The sequence below is a fragment of the Rhinolophus sinicus genome, chromosome 18 (genome assembly GCF_057876585.1).
Source record: "Rhinolophus sinicus isolate RSI-liver-muscle chromosome 18, RSI-T2T, whole genome shotgun sequence".
Taxonomy (NCBI): domain Eukaryota; kingdom Metazoa; phylum Chordata; class Mammalia; order Chiroptera; family Rhinolophidae; genus Rhinolophus; species Rhinolophus sinicus.
In genome coordinates, this window is record NC_142518.1 from 68458910 (window position 1) to 68476495 (window position 17586).

Here is a 17586-nt window from a genome sequence, read left to right on the forward strand (position 1 = left end):
CCTCCCCTCCCCCCTCCACGCCTCTCCAGTCTCCCCCTTACCCTCCCTCGCCTCATTTTACTATTTTACTATAAGACCAGTCTTTTATTAATTTTTGCTCCAAAAACGCATTAGAGCTGATTGTCCGGCTAGGTCTTATTTTCAGGGAAACATGGTAGTAGCCATTCAACTTCAAGTGCATTTATAAAGTTCTTAGGGCCTTTGCAATCCTTTATTTTTCAACTGGGGATGGGATGGGGCGAAGACTATTCCCTTAGACCTGTTTCCTGTATTCCTTTGTGCAATTTTCAGAACCTGTAAGGCAGGCCTGCCAGGAGCCTTCAGGGAGAAACCATGTCACAAGAGAAGCAAGACATAACCTTAGTCCTTAGATTTAGGGCAGCAGCTCTCACTACAGCATGATACCTTTCACTCAAACTTCTATCCCAGTCCAGCTTCCAAAACGGACTCATCGTATCTGACTCCTATGGAGAGAGGAGGGGTCCTGGGATTAAAAACAGAAGAGACTGTTTTGCTAAGAACTCTGCAAGACATCACAGCCCAAGCAATCCTGGAACAGTCCCTACCTGTGTTAAGTGTCACTATAAAGCAGAGAGAAGCTTCAGAAAACAGAGTGGGGGTTCAACCCACTGGGGACTCTAGGTAACTCCATGGGGTTTTGGCACTTGAGGACTCCAGTGCCCCAGAAGATGTGGGGCTAGCAGAGAGCAAAGGACCCGGGGGAAGAGGCAGCAGTGCCTAGAGGCGTGACAGGACCCAAGGGAGGAGACTGAGGTGGAGCTCACCAGCAGAGGACTGGCATGGAAGCCCCCACCTCCCTGCCTGTTGAACTTGTTCCTGAGCACAGGTTGAGTCATGTCAGGGCCCTCCCTCAAATAACTGATGTTCCGTAGTGGGTTGGGATTCTGTATGCATAGGTGGGGACAAGAGCCCACCAAGCACAGGTCAGTCACCTTTCTTCCCCACAGCAGCCCAGTGAGGCAAATGTTTTCCCCATAAAAAGATCAAGTCTTAAGCAAGTACATTTGTAATCATTGCCAGTTTTATTCCTCTGGCTAAGAGATCCAGAGGTGATTTGAGGTTTACATTTTAATAGTTATTTCATCAAGAGTTTACGTGCCCCCATTGCCCTTATAAGCTAGTTGCAAATTATTTGATTGAGTCTTACTTATTAAAAAAAATTAATTCTGTCTGTGACACGTTCATTAAAAAATACACATAAGCAAAAAACAAAAATAAAATAAAAAAACCTCACACCACACAGGAATAAGCAGTTGTTGATATACGTATGTACGTATGTATGTATGTACGCATGTATACACACGCACACGCACACACACAATTTGGGATTTTATCCTACATATGTGAGCTGATACTAAATATGCTGCTTTGTAACTTGTTATGCTTTACTTTACAATAAGGAATGAACATATTTTCATGCATATGTGTGAAACTTTCCAATTGAAAAATAGACCTGGAGAATGGTTCAAAATACAAAATCCAGTGAGATGCTGGTAACAAGGAAACTACCTAAAACAAAATCCCACCAGATGATTAAAACAAAGGTAAAAGATACATCAGAAAATACTAACAGAAAGAAAGCAGGGGCCAGGGGCCAGATTTTACTATCAGACCAAAAAAAAAAAAAAAAAACAATAATAAAAAAACCCTCAAGGCCTAAAGCACACAGGATAAGGACGGCTGCGTGAATGTCTTTGCTTCCAATGCATCATCACAAACTTGTTTCTTACTCTTCTTATTTCTTCCCTAAGCCTTTCCAATTCATCTACTCCTCTTAGCATTTCTTCAGGGTCCAAATTCCTAACGGGAGTGTCCTCTTTAAATCCCTGGCCAGGTTCAGTCAGCCCGCTTCTTAGATTTCCTTCTGCTTCCTGGCTTACACCTTCTTCGGAAGGCTGAGGATTTCCTTCTGCCTCCTGCGGTACATCTTCTGAAGGGCGGTCTTCCTCGGCTTTTGGCATGTTCTGTGGTTTTCCTTCATTTTCTTCACAAGACTTTTGCATGTTGAGTATTTTTCTATTATTTTATTTTTAAATAAATTAATCCTAGAAAATAAGGAAACAAAACGACTAGACGGCCAAGCAAACAGACCAGCAGCCAGAGTATGGATTCCCACAGGGACTGGCCTTTTCTCATTCAGGTCCCTAACCTGTCGAAGTTTTCCAACTAGAGAAGGCTAGATCCCCAGGCTCAAAACTCCCCTGACTCCACCCCTTCCTCCACCTCCCTTCCCTCCCTCTCTTGCTCCAGCTCCATCTTCTCTCTTCCCGCTCCAGCCCACCATTTCCCAGCAGGCGCTGCTACAGGCCTCTCCTAGCCCAGAAATGCCTGCTGCGCGGAAGCGATTAACCCCTCGCTCGCTGCCGCTGGTCTCTAACACTCCCGCCCTTTTGAGCTTTCCCTAGCCATCCCAACCTTCTGCCTCTCACCTGAGACCCGCTGGTCCAGTCTCAGGCCTCCCCTCCCCCTTCCACGCCTCTCCAGCCTCCCCCTTACCCTCCCCCTCCTCATTTCCGCTGCAGGCTCTGAAAAGGCCTCTGGCGCTTTATCCGGATGGGGAGAAGCTGCGGCGACCCGGAGATGTGCTTTGGTGTCATCCACACTCCCACCCCAAGGGACCTGAGGCAGTTGCACACTTACACTGACCTGCAGAGATCCAGGGGATCTTTCTCCCTCTTCCCTCACTCAGTTTGTGTCACGCCCAAAAGACCAAGAGTCCTGCAGACCAACAGGAGGGCTCGGTGAGCAAGCCAGTACCCAAATCACGGGTCCCTTTTCACGATTCTAGGCCTTGTTAGTCTAAAGTTTCCCCACGTCCTCATCCTCTCCCTCCTTTTACGGCAACCCCGCCCTCCTTCCCCGTTGCCGACCGGTTCCCGGCAGGCAGGGAACTGGAGACGCAGGTTATTTCCAAATTGCTTCTATGTCTCTCTCGCGACCCTCAGTTGGCTACCCTTCTCCCTCTCCACCCCCACTTTCCCCCACCAGACAGCCCACAATTTCCTGCACAAAAATGGGAGTTTGGTAGAACAGTAGTGTTGGGGAAACAGTGCCGGCCTTGCTTGGTTTCTGCTCTCTGATTCCTATAGCCCCGGGTTCCCAAGACAGCGCCCACCTTTATACTGACCTGAAAGGATCCGGAGCACTTTTCTCCTTCTCCAGCAATAGGGTGCAGCTTCAGGGAAACAGGCCCCGGACTGTAAGGACTTCTGCACACGTCGACTCCTGGTCACGTGAGGGTTTCGCGTCATCAATGAGCTCGAGGCTTCAGCTACACCCCCCCCCCCTTCGCACTGCAGCCCGCCCCCTGCATTCCCTCCGCTTAATACTGTCAATCTTTTTTCGTATTTGCCAATCAGAGACAATAAAACTGGTGTCTTCTCCCTGCAGTTTCTATTCGCCTTCCTCGGATTACCAGGGAGGATCAGGCTTTTGGGGTTAATCGACCATTTCTCCTTCTTTGGGGAATCATCTCTTTCACTCTTCTGCTTCCAATTCGCCCACCTTCCCTCCTTCCCCAAGACATTACAATCAACCATTTCCACTAGAGTCCTATTTAGCATTAAAATGGGCGAAGGTGGTAGATGGGGGGACAACTAGAAAAGAATCTAGCAATGAGGGTGTAGGATTATTTTACATGTAGTTCTCTTGAAAAGATTTCTGGTGTGTTGTTTTTTTTTAAACAATCAGCACACTTTAAAAAGTACTTTAAAAAGAGATTCCACATAAGCAATATTTGACACACTGTGGAAGACAAATTAGTTTATATCAATTTTAAGATGGTGGAAAAGTTTTCTAATGGCTACAGATGAAATAACAATTTTCACAACATATTTATGTGTTAGGAAAAAAAAAATTGTTTAACTCTTATTGAAACAGCACCTTTAAAAACTGTCTCCCAAATTAATCTGTGCACAAAGGCCCAAGTGTCTCTTGTTAGCAATTTTATATAAGTAATTCACTACTTTTTCTCCTTCTGGCTGAATTCAAGTTATCAAGTGCTAAACGTCTGACCTTTTTAGTGATGAGTGATGGATGGTTCCACTCGGGTTTCAGATGGAGGCTTCAGACAGACCTCCTTCTCTTGTCCTCTATAAGATGGAGCACCTTGTTAATCAAATGAATACATAGAAAAGCCTGCTTTCCGCGGAGTGAACTTTATTTTGGAACTCAGGGAAATATGTTGGAAAATAACTATCATACATTCATGAAACACTCAGAGAGCAGAGAGTTCCTTGTATCTCACTATTTGGTGTGAGGCTTATTAGCAAGTGGAATTTTCATTTATTCATTGACACTCTGGAAATATTCTGGTATCATTCACTTTGTTCCATTAAAAAGAGAACTATCAACCTGCATAATTGTTATGATCAGAAAGCAGAGGGAACATCATTGCTGTAAAAAATATATATTAGTTAAAAGAGGAAACTGATATCCCCACAACCCAGAATGCACTGGTACTTGGAGGTGTGTTGGTGCTGGGAATGGCAATCTGGCCAGTGAAGCTAGCTGCAGAGTCAGGGGAAGGAGACAGAGAGAGGTCTCTTGTGTAGGATGGTCACAGTGGGATGTGGCAGCCCACCACGGGGAAAGAAGGGTTGGAAAAAATAAATGTTTTTGCTGGTTTCATGTTTTATAATTTATATTTAAGCATGAAAAAGTTATTCCACAGTTGAGGGATACATTTTGTATTATTTGAGGGTGAGTTTTTAATGTAAATTTAGCTAGTGAATTATAAAGATGTGATCATTAATTACCACAAAATGTTTCCATTCTTTCAGATGTTACATTTAAAGGGAGATGACTCTGGTATTTCAAAAGTATTATCATACAGCAAAATTGACCCTTTTCTGGGTGTTCAGTTCCATGAAGTTTAACAAGTATATGGATTTGTGTAACCACCACCACAATCAGTATACACAGTTCAATTACCCCCAAAACTCCCTCATGCTACCCCTTTGTAGTCATATCTTACCCCTGTCCTGAACTCTGGCAGCCACTGATCTATTCCTATAGTTTTGCCTTTTTCAGAATGTTATATAAATGAAATGTGCCATATGTCACATTTAGAGACAGGCTTCTTAAACTCAGCATAATGCCCTGAAGATTCATTTTAGCTGTTTTATGTATCAATAGTTCCTTCTTTTCTTTTCGCTAAGTAGTATTCTGTCGTATGGATGTTCCAGCTTATCTGGCAAGTTACCTGCAGAAGGACATTTGGGTCATTCCCAGTTTTTAGTAATTATGAAAGAACTGTTGTAAACATTTGTGTACAGGTCTAGGTCCTTATTGCTTCACATCAGTAACCTCTTCTCTGACCCATCTGCTTTCAGAGCCTCCTTCTCCTTTTCCGATTTACCTTGCATGTTACCATCAGATTAAACTTTACTCTTCTTTATTTTCAACTTGTCATTCTCCTGCCTGAAGGCCCTGGATGGCAACCCCACCATCTGGGAAGTAAATCCTACTTTCCTCATTCTGACATTCAGTGTTGATCAGAATTGAGCCTTGGGACACACATTCCCAGCCTTCTCATCCATTTCTCTGCCCCATCCAAAAGGTACTCTCATTCACTGTGGCCCCAAGTATGCCTTCTTGTCTTTCTTTGTCCTTGCATGATATTTTCTTCCTCCTGATTACCCTCCTCTTCTTCTTAGATCCTGGTCCAGCCTTTATCACCCAGCCTCTGAAGCCACTCAGAGGAAAGTTAGCTCTCCCTCCTCTGTCAATGCTTCACATAGAGTTTGCATCCCTCATGTTGCCCTTAGCAAAGGTTGCCTTGTATACCTTTCCCCTTCCCTGTGTGTTTGTGTTTGGAATGGCGGGGAGTGAATGGAGAGGGGAGGATTATCTAACCAGTCAGATGGTCAGACATGGATTGGGGATGGGAAGTGGAAGTCAATCTCCAGCTTTCATTATGCTTGAGTTTCTCTTGTAATTGTAAAGGGTGCATTGCCCAGAAATCTCAGCAATTCAGAAGGAGCTGTTTACCAATTGGCTTACAGAGGAATCTTCTTCCTGACTGCACAAAAATTGGAACAGAAGTTTCATTGTCTTCTCCTCTGCTTATTCTGCTTACATGTAGTCATAGCAAGACTAACACCATTTTTGTGACGCCATTGACAGAGAATACTGACCCTGTTTTCCTAAATACTCATGAGAGAGATCAGTCAGCTCACTGGTGCACACCTGAGAGACAGCCAGATGACACAAGTCTTCACCTTCATCCTCATCCCTGAACAATTTTAATGCATCACTATAACGCTCAGCTACCTTGGAAATTAAGTTAATCACAGTAGCTTTTAAATATAAGTAGATTTTAAAAAGACAATAGCATGCTATTTAAGTAAAAATGATATTCTAAAAAGGAATGAAAAAGGTGCACATATTAATTTTAACAATGAAGAAATTAGTTCTGGAGAATAGACACCCTGAGCCTCTGACCCAATCAATGTCTTGTTCTTGTGCACCAAGAGGGTGCTATGGATAGCTCCAAAGTCCAAAGTCCTCCAGGTGGTGTGAGGGGAGGAGAAAGGAGGCAGCATTTTACCATTCGGGAGCTCTTATACAAGACTATGATATCCAGCATATTGTTTTCTGTGTTCCCTTTAGAAATCACTTAAACTTCCATCATCTTGTGTTCTGAAGCTCTATATTCGGCAACTCCTCCTGCACATTTCTTTATTGCTGTTTCAAAGCTCAGCCCATAGAAGATCTTGAGATGGATATTCCTCTCCCTCACTTCTCTAGCATGCTCTATATAGCTTGAAAACACTCCTTCCACCAAGGCAAAAATATGCTCAGATCCAAAGGTTTGGCTGCATAGCATGGACTCAAGAGCCATCATCTGAGATGATTTGCCCTTCAGAATGCAAGCAGACCCAACACATTCTATCACTGCTCAACTGAGGGCAGTCTACTCATGTTCTGGTGTGAGTGGTGCACACAGAGTCTAAGCTGATTTCCACTTAGATTATTCCTGCTTTAGAACATAAACTCTTCTACCATCCCTTCTGTCACCGTGTTCCCTGACATTTGGGAATTTGGCGTGGATAAGTTTTAAAAAGTTCCACAAAGTATTTAGAATAGCTACTGGCCACATCCAAGCAAATGAACTGAACTTCAAGCACAACTTCTGTGATATTTCTCATCTCTTCCAAATAATTCTGCATACTTCCTAAACTCACAGCTAACTGCTGCACACATTGTAGATTACTGTGGCAAAGATGTCCAGTTATCCAGGACCTAATACTTATGAATTGCTGTGATCTTGAAATGCTTGGCCATAAGCACTGCCATTTCAAAAGCCTCCATGGTGTCCATGTTGGAATCTTTTGCTAAGGGCCACATTACTAAGTAATAGGAATCTCTGAGTTGGTCTGCTTAGACTTTCAATAGGTGACAGTATGCTCAGCATCCATCTCAGCTAGAGCCTTGCGATTGCTTTGCTTAAGCCCTGAGGTATGCATCTATATAGAGCATGTGCTGGGTTGGGGAGTGGGATGCGGCACACACTTCAGCTATACTACTGCTTGGGCCAGGCAACTTTTTCCTGTGGCAGAAGCAGAGCAATTGGGGAAACAGTGCTGTTGCTGCTGGTCGGAAGTTTTTAAAAATTAAATTTATAGTGGAAAGGATATCTTCGTCGACCTCTTGATTCTGCCTTAGTTGCCTGTACTACATTATCCTTAAGACCTAGTATTTATCCATCCTAATACTTTCACCCTATTTTGTTGGCTTTCTACTTTGTATCCCTCACTTATCTGAAAGTGCCATAAGGACTAAAACCTTACCTGGTTCAACTCTGTAACTACTCCGATGTGGAAACATCAAGTTGGTGGACACAATTCAAATTTCCATTAATATGATCATTATTAATTTATTGAATAAATTATCCATACTGTGGAAATTGTGCAGCTATAAAAAGGAAAATGAAATTACGCACATATAGTGACATCAAATTATATTAAAGTTATAGTGTTGAGTGATGAAAGTGGCAGAAGAGTATTTAAAAATACTGTTCCACTCACATACATACATATGATTGCGTCAACTAGTTTATTACGTAGTTCCAATTTTCTGGTATAAACACAGAAGGCTTTTATTTTTTCCAGTAATTGCTGGCAATTGTGTTCTGTAAAATCTTTCCTTTCTCACTGAATAATGAATTCATTTAATGACATTTCAGTTTGCTTCCTCAATTATTCAGTCACTTTCATTTATTAAGAGAGTTTTACGGTCCTCAAAATGGCAGCGTGAGGTGAGCCTCTGTAAAGCTCCCCTGGAATTTACAATGAATCGAACAACAATAACTCCACAAAGGACTCCCTGCACAGCAGACAGGCAACACGAAGAGGCCCACTAATGAATTCACCTAAAGGTGGGCGAATCGCGTGTGCAGGGGAGGGAAGGAAAGGGAGAAGTGTGGAGACAGAAACACGCAGGCGCAGGACACATAACTAGCTCAAGCTCCGAGCTCACTACATCCCTAATCTAACACAGCTGCGAAAAAGGGAAGAACTTGGACTGCTAGGGCTCCGCTTAAAGCCCACAGGGCTGAGGGGGCAGCATATAACACAGCTGAACCCAACGCTCATGGCAGAGACCTTGGAGAAAAGACTGAGGGAAGAAGGCTTAAAAGGGTGGTTGAAGCCCTCACTGCCGAGCAGAGAACAGAAGCCTTAGGCAATAAGACTAGCACCCGCTGCCTACCCTCCAAGAGCACGCCCCGCCCCCACCTGCCCGGTGCTAGAAGCGGAACAGTAGCAGCATCAGATCAAAAGAACAGAATATTTGCTGTTCTGAGAACAGTGGACCGCAGACACAGATTCGCAGCCCAACTAGTTCCGGCAAAGGGGAGGGAGCTGTGGAAGCAGGACCGGCTATGGTAGTGGTTGCCACCATTGCTCTGGACCACCTCTCACAACTAACCGCGCCCCTATCCCCACCTATCTGGGTGGATCCCTGCAGGAGTAAACAGAACTGCTGAAACATATGGGATCTGAATCTGTTGCAGGAAGAGCTTTGGAACTTCAAAAGCTCTCTGCATACCCACAAGGACAATGCGCCCTGTGACCCAGGCAAACTGTTAACAGAGGAGAAGCCCATCTCCCAGGGAATGCCCCCATTGTGTGAGAAGCTGGAATAGTGCAGAGAAAACATAGCACTACCGTGTGAGAGAGAGAAAAAAAAAGCTACAGTCGGAGATAAAATAAAACATTCTACCAACGTACTAAAAAACAAAAGAAAGACCTCTTCTTATCAACCTGTTGCAGAAGCCACTCCTGTAGATGTCTAGGAAGAGAAATAATAAATCATTAATTGCCATGAATAATGAAGGCAACAGGACAGCTCAGAAAGAAAGTGAAAAGTCTCCAGAAAAGGAACTTAAAGATATGGAAATATGTGACTTAAATGACAGAGAAATCAAGATTGCAGTTCTGAAAAAACTCACCGAGATGCAAGAAAACACAGAGAGGCAGTTTAATGATCTCAGAAACACAATCAAATAACAACAAGAGCATTTTATGCAAGAGATTGAAATTTTAAAAAAGAACCAAATAGAATTTCTGGAGACTAAGCACTCAATATAAAAAATCAAGAATGAAGTAGCCAATTTAGGAACTACGGTTGACCAGATGGAGGAAAGAATCAGTGACATGAAGATAGAAACCTGGAAATGACACAGATGGAAGAAGAAAGAGACTTGAGACTTAAAAGAAATGAAAGAACTCTACAAGAAATTTCTGACTCCATCAAAAAGAGCAATATAAGAATAATGGGCATACCAGAAGGAGAAGAAAGAGAGAAGGAAACAGAGAATATATTCAAACAGATTGTCGATGAGAACTTCCCAAACTTGTGGACAGAACTGGACCCTCCAATTCAAGAAGCAAATAGAACACATAATTACCTCAATCCCAACAGGCCTTTTCCAAGGCACATTGTATTGAAGCTGTCTAAAATCACCGACAATGAAAGAATCCTCAAGGCAGCCAGGGAAAAGAAGATGGTAACTTACAAAGGAAAGCCCATTAGATTATCACCAGATTTTTCAGCAGAAACTCTACAAGCCAGGAGGGAGTGGAACCAAATATTCAAACTATTGTAAAAGAAAAATTATGAGTCAAGAATAATACATCCAGCAAAGATATCCTTTAGATATGAAGGAGGAATAAAGACCTTTCCAGACATACAGAAGCTGAGGGAATTTTCTAATACACGACCTGCACTACAAGAAATACTAAAGGAGGCTATTTGACCACCATCAACAGGGACAATTTGTGGCAATCAAAACATAAAAAGTGGGAGAGTAAAGGCCTGAACCGGAATATGGGAATGGAGAAAGTAAGCATGCTGAAAAAAATGGAATACTCTAAATATCAAATTTTCTTTTACATAAACTTAAGGGTAACCACTCAAAAAAAAATCCAGAACTGAAATATATACTGTAATAAAAGAAGAAACAGGGAAACATCATATAATACCACCACACAGAAATAGTAGACAACAACAAAAAGGCAAAGAAACAATGGAGACACAACCTTACCAGGAAACTAAAAGTAGAATGACGGGAAATCCTCACATATCAATAATTACCCTAAATGTAAATGGACTGAACTCACCAATAAAAAGGCACAGAGTGGCAGATTGGATCAAAAAACTGAACCCAAACATATGCTGTCTCCAAGAAACACATCTCAGCTACAAGGACAAGCATAGACTCAAAGTGAAAGGGTGGAAATTGACACTCCAAGCAAATGGTATCCAGAAAAAATCAGATGTAGCCATAATGATATCAGATAAAACAGACTGCAGGGTGAAAAAGATAACAAGAGACACAGATGGACATTTCATAATGGTAAAGGGGACAATACAACAAGAAGACATAACAGTCATCAATATTTATGTCCCCAATCAGGGAGCACCGAAATATACCAAGCAACTACTAACAGAACTAACGGGAGAAATTGACCAAAACACAATCATACTAGAGGAATTAAATACATCATTGACAGCTATGGATAGATCATCCAAACAGAAAATAAATAACGAAATAGCAGCCCTAAATGACACATTAGATGAAATGGACATAATTCACATATATAGAGCACTTCATCCAAAAACATCAGACTATACATTCTTTTCTAGTGTACATGGAACATTCTCAAGGATAGACCATATATTGGGAAATAAAAATCAGCCTCAGCAAAATTAAGAAGACTGAAATCATACCAAGCATATTCTCTGATCACAAGGCTTTCAAACTGGATATCAACTGCAAAAAGAAAGCAGGAAAAAACACAAATCAATATCCTTACACTGAATACAATAAATTTCACAGAGCTATTTATTTTAAACTCCATCAATATTAAAAAGAAATTTTAAAGACTCAACAGGACAAATATTAAAATAAAAGATCTTATTACCTCAAAAAAAAAAAAAAAGAAAAAGAAAAAACACAAATACATGCATATTAAACAACATACTTTTAAAGAACGACCGAGTCAAAGAAGAATTTAGAGGAGAGATCAAAAGTTGCATAGAAACAAATGACAATGAAATTACATCTTGCCAAAAATTTTGGGATGCAGCGAAAGAAGTTTTAAGAGGGAAATTTGTATCATTACAGGCCTATCTCAAGAAACAAGAAAAATCCCAAATAAATAACCTCATGTTACACCGTAAAGAACTAGAAAAAGAAGAAAAAATGACCCCAAGGTCAGCAGAAGAAAGGAAATAGCAAAAATCAGAGCACAACTAAATGAAATAGAGAACAAAAAGAGAATTGAAAACAAATAATGTGACAAAGAGCTGGTTCTTTGAAAAGATCAACAAAATTGACAAACCCTTGGCTAGACTCACTAAGATACAAAGAGAGAAGACACTAATTAACAAAATTAGAAATGAAAAAGGGGAAGTTATAACAGACACCACAGAAATACAAAGGATCATCCAGGAATACTATGAAGGACTCTATGCCAGAAAATCAATAACCTAGAAGAAATGGACAAGTTCTTAGAAACATATAGCCTCCCAAGGCTGAACCATGAAGAACTGGAAAATCTAAACAGACCGATCACCAGTAACGAAATTGAATCAGTCATCCAAAACCTTCCCAAAAGCAAAAGTCCGGGACCAGATGGCTTCGCCAGTGAATTCTACCAAAACTTCAAAGAGGATCTAATACCAATCCTGCTCAATCTCTTCCAAAAATTGAAGAAGAGACAGTACTCCCTAACTCATTTTATGAGGCCAACATTACCCTGATACCAAAACCTAGTAAGGACAACACAAAAAAAGAAAACTGCAGACCAGTGACTCTGATGAGTACAGATGCAAAATCCTAAACAAAATTCTAGCAAATAGAATACAATAATGCATTAAAAAGATTATTCATCACGACCAAGTGAGGTTCATCCCCGGGGCACAAGGATGGTTCAACATCTGCAAATCCATCAATGTGATACCTCACATAAACAAAGCAAAGGACAAAAATCATATGATTATATCAACTGATGCAGAAAAAGCATTTGACAAGATACAACATCCATTTATGATTAAAACACTTAATAAAATAGGTACAGAAGGAAAATACCTGAACATAATAAGGGCCATATATAACAAGCCCTCAGCTAATCTCATAATTAATGGTGAAAAACTGAAGCCCTTTGCTCTACGTTCATGAACACCACAGGGCTGTCCTCTATCACCTCTGCTTTTCAACATAGTGTTGGAAGGCCTCGCCAGAGCAATCAGGCAAGAGAATGAAATAAAAGGCATCCAAATTGGGAATGAAGAAGTTAAATTATCACTCTTTGCAGATGACATGGTGCTATACATAGAAAACCCTAAAGCCTCCACAATAAAGCTATTAGAAACAATCAACGAATACAGTCAAGTTGCTGGCTACAAAATCAACATACAAAAGTCCATTGCATTGCTATATATTAACAATGAAATCTCAGTAAAAGAAATACAAAAAACAATTCATTTTGCAATTGCAGCCAAAAGAATAAAATACCTAGGAATAAACTTAACCAAGGATGTGAAGGACCTATATGCTGAAAACTATAAGACATTTTTGAAAGAAATTGAAGAAGACACATAGAAATGGAAAGACATTCCGTGCTCATGGATTGGAAGAATCAACATAGTTAAAATGGGCATATTACCCAAAGCAATACACAGCTTTAATGCAATCCCCATCAAAATCCCAATGCCATTTTTTAAAGAAATAGAACCAAAAATCATCAGATTTGTTTGGGACCACAAAAGACCCCAAATAGCCAAAGGAATCTTAAGAAAACAGAACAATGCTGGAGGTATCACACTCCCTGCCTTTAGCTTGTAATACAGGACAACAATAATCAAAACAGCATGGTATTGGCAGAAAAACAGACACATAGACCAATGGAATAAAATTGAGAACCCAGAAATAAAACCACCTAAATATGGGCAGATAATTTTTGACAAAGAAGCAAAAAACATACAATGGAGGAAAGACAGCCTCTTCAATAAATGGTGCTGGGAGAATTGGATAGCCACATGCAAAAGAAAGAAACTGGGCTGCTATCTGTCACCATGTACCAAAATTAATTCAAAATGGATGAAAGACTTAAGCATAAGACCTGACACAATAAACGTCATAGAAGAAAACATAGGTACTAAACTTATGGACCTTGGGTTCAAAGAGCATTTTATGAATTTGACTCCAAAGGCAAGGGAAGTAAAAGCTAAAATAAATGAATGGGACTATATCAAACTTAAAAGCTTCTGCACAGCAGCAAAAGAAACCATCGACAAAATAAAGAGGCAACCAACTGAATGGGAGAAGATTTTTGCAAACAGTGCCTCCGATAAGGGGCTAATATCCAAAATATATAAGGAACTCATGCAACTCAACAACAAAAAACAAACAACCCAATTGAAAAATGGGCAGAGGACCTGAAGAGACATTTCTACAAAGAGGATTTACAAATGGCAAATAGACATATGAAGAAATGCTCAACATCACTAATCATCAGAGAAATGCAAATAAAAATCACAATATCACCTCACCCCAGTCAGAATGGCTATCATCAACAAGACAAATAGTAACAAGTGTTGGACAGGCTGTGGAGAAAAAGGAACCCTCATACACTGTTGGTAGGAATGCAGACTGGTGCAGCCATTATGGAAGGCAGTGTGGAGGTTCCTCAAAAAATTATGAATAGAATTACCGTATGACCCAGCAATCCCTCTCCTGGGTATCTACACAAAAAATCTGAAAACATTTATCCATAAAGACATGTGTGCTCCAATGTTCATTGCAGCTTTGTTTACGGTGGCCAAGACATGGAAACAGCCAAAATGTCCTTCGATAGATGAATGGATAAAGTAGTGGTATATATACAGAATGGAATACTATTCAGTGGTAAGAAAAGATGATATAGGAGCATTTGTGACAACATGGATGGATCTTGAAAGTATAATGCTAAGCGAAATAAGTCAGACAGAAAAAGCAGAGAACCATGGTTTCACTGATGTGTGGTATATAAACCAAAAACAACAAAAGAACAAGACAAACAAATAAGAAACAAATACTCGTAGACACAGACAATAGTTCAGTGGTTACCAGAGGGTAAGGGGGGTGGGGGGTGGAAGATGAGGGTAAGGGGGATCAAACATATGGTGATGGAAGAAGAACTTACTCTGGGTGATGAACACACAATGGGATTTATAGATGATGTAATACAGAATTGTACACCTGAAATCTATGTAATTTTGCTAACAATTGTCACCCCAATAAATTTAGGAAAAAAAAGAGAGAGTTTTACTTTGTGTTCTTGAAACTCAGTATGATTTTTTTTAACTTTTTGTTTTGAGATAATTTTAGTTCTAAAGAAGTGTTTTAAAAATAATACTAAAAGTTTCCTTACACCCTACACCCAGCTTTGCCTAAATGGTACCTTTATTAAAGCAAAGAAGTTAACATTTGTGCAATACTATTAACTAAATTACAGACTTTATTCAGATTTCTCCAGGTTTTCAGTAATTTCCTTTTTTCTGTTCCAGGATTCAATCCAGGATACAATGTTGCATTTAGTTAACATATCTCTTTAGTCTTCTCTACTCCTTTGCAGTTTCTCAGTCTTTCCTTCTTTTTCCTGGCCTTGACACTTCTGAAGAGTGAGGTATTTTGTAAAATGTTCCTTAATTTGGGTTTGTCTCATGTTTTCTCATAATTGCTGTGTTTCCCAAAAATAAGACCTAGCCAGACCATCAGCTGTAATGTGTCTTTTGGAGCAAAAATTAATATAAGACCCAGTGTTATATGATATGATATATGATATGATATGATATGATATGATATGATATGATATATGATATTATATTAAAACCCGGTCTTATATTATAGTAAAATAAGACCGGGTCTTATATTAATTCTTGCTCCAAAAGACACATTAGAGCTGATGATCTGGCTAGGTCTTATTTTCGTGGAAACATGGTAGATTGGGATAATTAATTTTGGGGGAAGAAGACCAAAGAGGTGAAGTGCCCTTTTCATCACAATGTCAGGATTACATGATATCAACATGACTAATCACTGGTGATGTTAAATTTGATCATTTGATTAAAGGCGATGTCTGCCGGGTTTCTCCACTTATACAGTTACTATTTTTCCTTTTTTGTATTCTAGTTCTTTGAAGAAAATTGCTAAATCTAGCCATATTAAGCAGGAAGGGAATTAAAGTCTACCTCCCAGAGGGAGGAGTATCAAAGAATTTGTGGGTATATGTTTGAAAACAACCACAGTAATTAATAAATATTTGGGATCAGATAATTTGAAACTATCCAAATAATCTGTGGATTTTGCCTGCAGCAATTATTACTGTGATGTTCTGATGGTCATTTTTTATATTCCTCATTTCCTTCTACATTTAATATTTCAAATTATTCTGTAAGGAATATTCCCCCTCCACCATTTATTTTTTGATACAGTTATTTGTTTCTATCAGTATGACTCATAGATTTCTAAGTCTTTGGGGTTATAATCCAATATGATTATTAATTTTATTTTTATTTAATTTTATTTTTTTGCCCACATTTTTCCAGCCTTGGCTATTGGGAGATCTTTCAGGTTGGCATGCCCTCATCCTTTTTCTGTTTTCTTGCTTTCTGGTACCACAAGGTATCCCAGATTCACCTTGTATTTTTCTTTCCCCAGCCCAATAATTAGCCATTTCTCTGGGGAGCCTTGATTACTTTTATTGGTTAATCCTATTTAATAATTAAGCTCTGAGTGCAGGGTGTTTTGATGGCTACTAGGGTGTCATGGCTTCTAGGACTTCTCAGCTGATAGAACAAGGAGATACATGTATGTATACTAAACTGTATATATAATGTATATTATATATAATGTATATATAATAGTATACACACAAACAAAAGTTCGTACTGATACATGTGACTCTAATCCATCATCACAGGTATCCATTTAGCTTTCTCCCCTCTTATTTTGAACTTCTGTCTCTGACAGTGAGAAATCTGGTTCTTCTTATGTGTAATTTATTTACTTATTTATTTAACCCTAGTATGCATATAAAGTAGTTTCAGAATTTTTATCATGTACCCCTGTGAGAAATAAGTTTCCCAACCAGAACACAGCATTTATGTACAGTTCTTTTTGTCTTGAGCCTTGTAATATCCAGGCAAAACACTGTTTTCCAAAGTAATTTAGGTCAGCTTCTTTTTTTCCTTGCCCTTTTCAGTAAGGCTATGGCTTGTACATCTGTAATACAGTGAGATTCATTTGCCATAGTGTGTTTTCCATTTAGGCCTCCCCCTACATCCTGATTAGTATATTTTTAATTGACATAAAGCAAAAGTCACCCTTTGTGGTGTGCAGTTCTGTGAAATTTGACACATTCATATAGTCATGTATCAGCTACCACAATACCTTACAGAAGAGTTCTATCACTCTAAAGCTTTCCTTGTGTGGCCCCTTTATAGTCAACTACTCCCCCCATACCCACCCCTGAAGCCTCTTTTATATCCCTTTAGATTATCCTTTACATACTGTCATACAAATGGAATCGCACAATACATATCCTTTTGAGTCTGGCTACTTTCACTTAGCAAAACACATTTGAGATGCATACATATTGTTGCATGAATCAGAAGTTTGTTCCTTTTAATTGCTGAGTACAGATGTACCACAGTTTCTTTATATATTCACCAATTGTAGAACATCTGGGTTGTCTCCAGCTTATGGCACTTATGAATAAAATGTCAATGAACGTAATGTACAGGTTTTTGTGTGAACATAAGTTTTAAATTTAGTTGGGTAAATACCTTGAAGTGGGATTGCTGGTAATTGTATGTTTAACTTTATAAGAAACTGCCAAAATGTTCTCTAAAATGGCTGTAACATTTCACATTCCTACCAGCAATGAGTGATAATTCCTTTTGTTCACATGCTCACCAGCAATTGCTATTGTTTTGGGTTTTTTGCTTGTTTTATGCCATCCTAATAAGGGTATAGTAGTATCTCATTAAAGTTTTAATGTGTATTTCCCACAT

The 17586-nt window shown here is 39.7% G+C and overlaps 1 protein-coding gene across 3 annotated transcripts; it reads right to left on the reverse strand.

The window, feature by feature from the left end:
- Window positions 1-1020: 1020 nt before the first annotated feature.
- Window positions 1021-3297, reverse strand: TCEAL8 (transcription elongation factor A like 8). 3 transcript variants are annotated; one of them, XM_019719567.3, is made up of 3 exons: window positions 3149-3297; window positions 2668-2739; window positions 1021-2066 (listed from the first exon to the last, which is right to left on the reverse strand). In XM_019719567.3, exon 3 carries the CDS (start codon window positions 2022-2024, stop codon window positions 1671-1673), a length of 354 nt encoding a protein of 117 aa, XP_019575126.1. In that variant the 5' UTR covers window positions 2025-2066; window positions 2668-2739; window positions 3149-3297; the 3' UTR covers window positions 1021-1670. The 3 variants fall into 3 exon arrangements, with proteins under 3 accessions (XP_019575126.1, XP_019575127.1, XP_019575128.1); XM_019719568.3 differs by having other exon boundaries at window positions 2662-2739; XM_019719569.3 differs by lacking the exon at window positions 2668-2739 and having other exon boundaries at window positions 3149-3268.
- Window positions 3298-17586: the final 14289 nt, after the last annotated feature.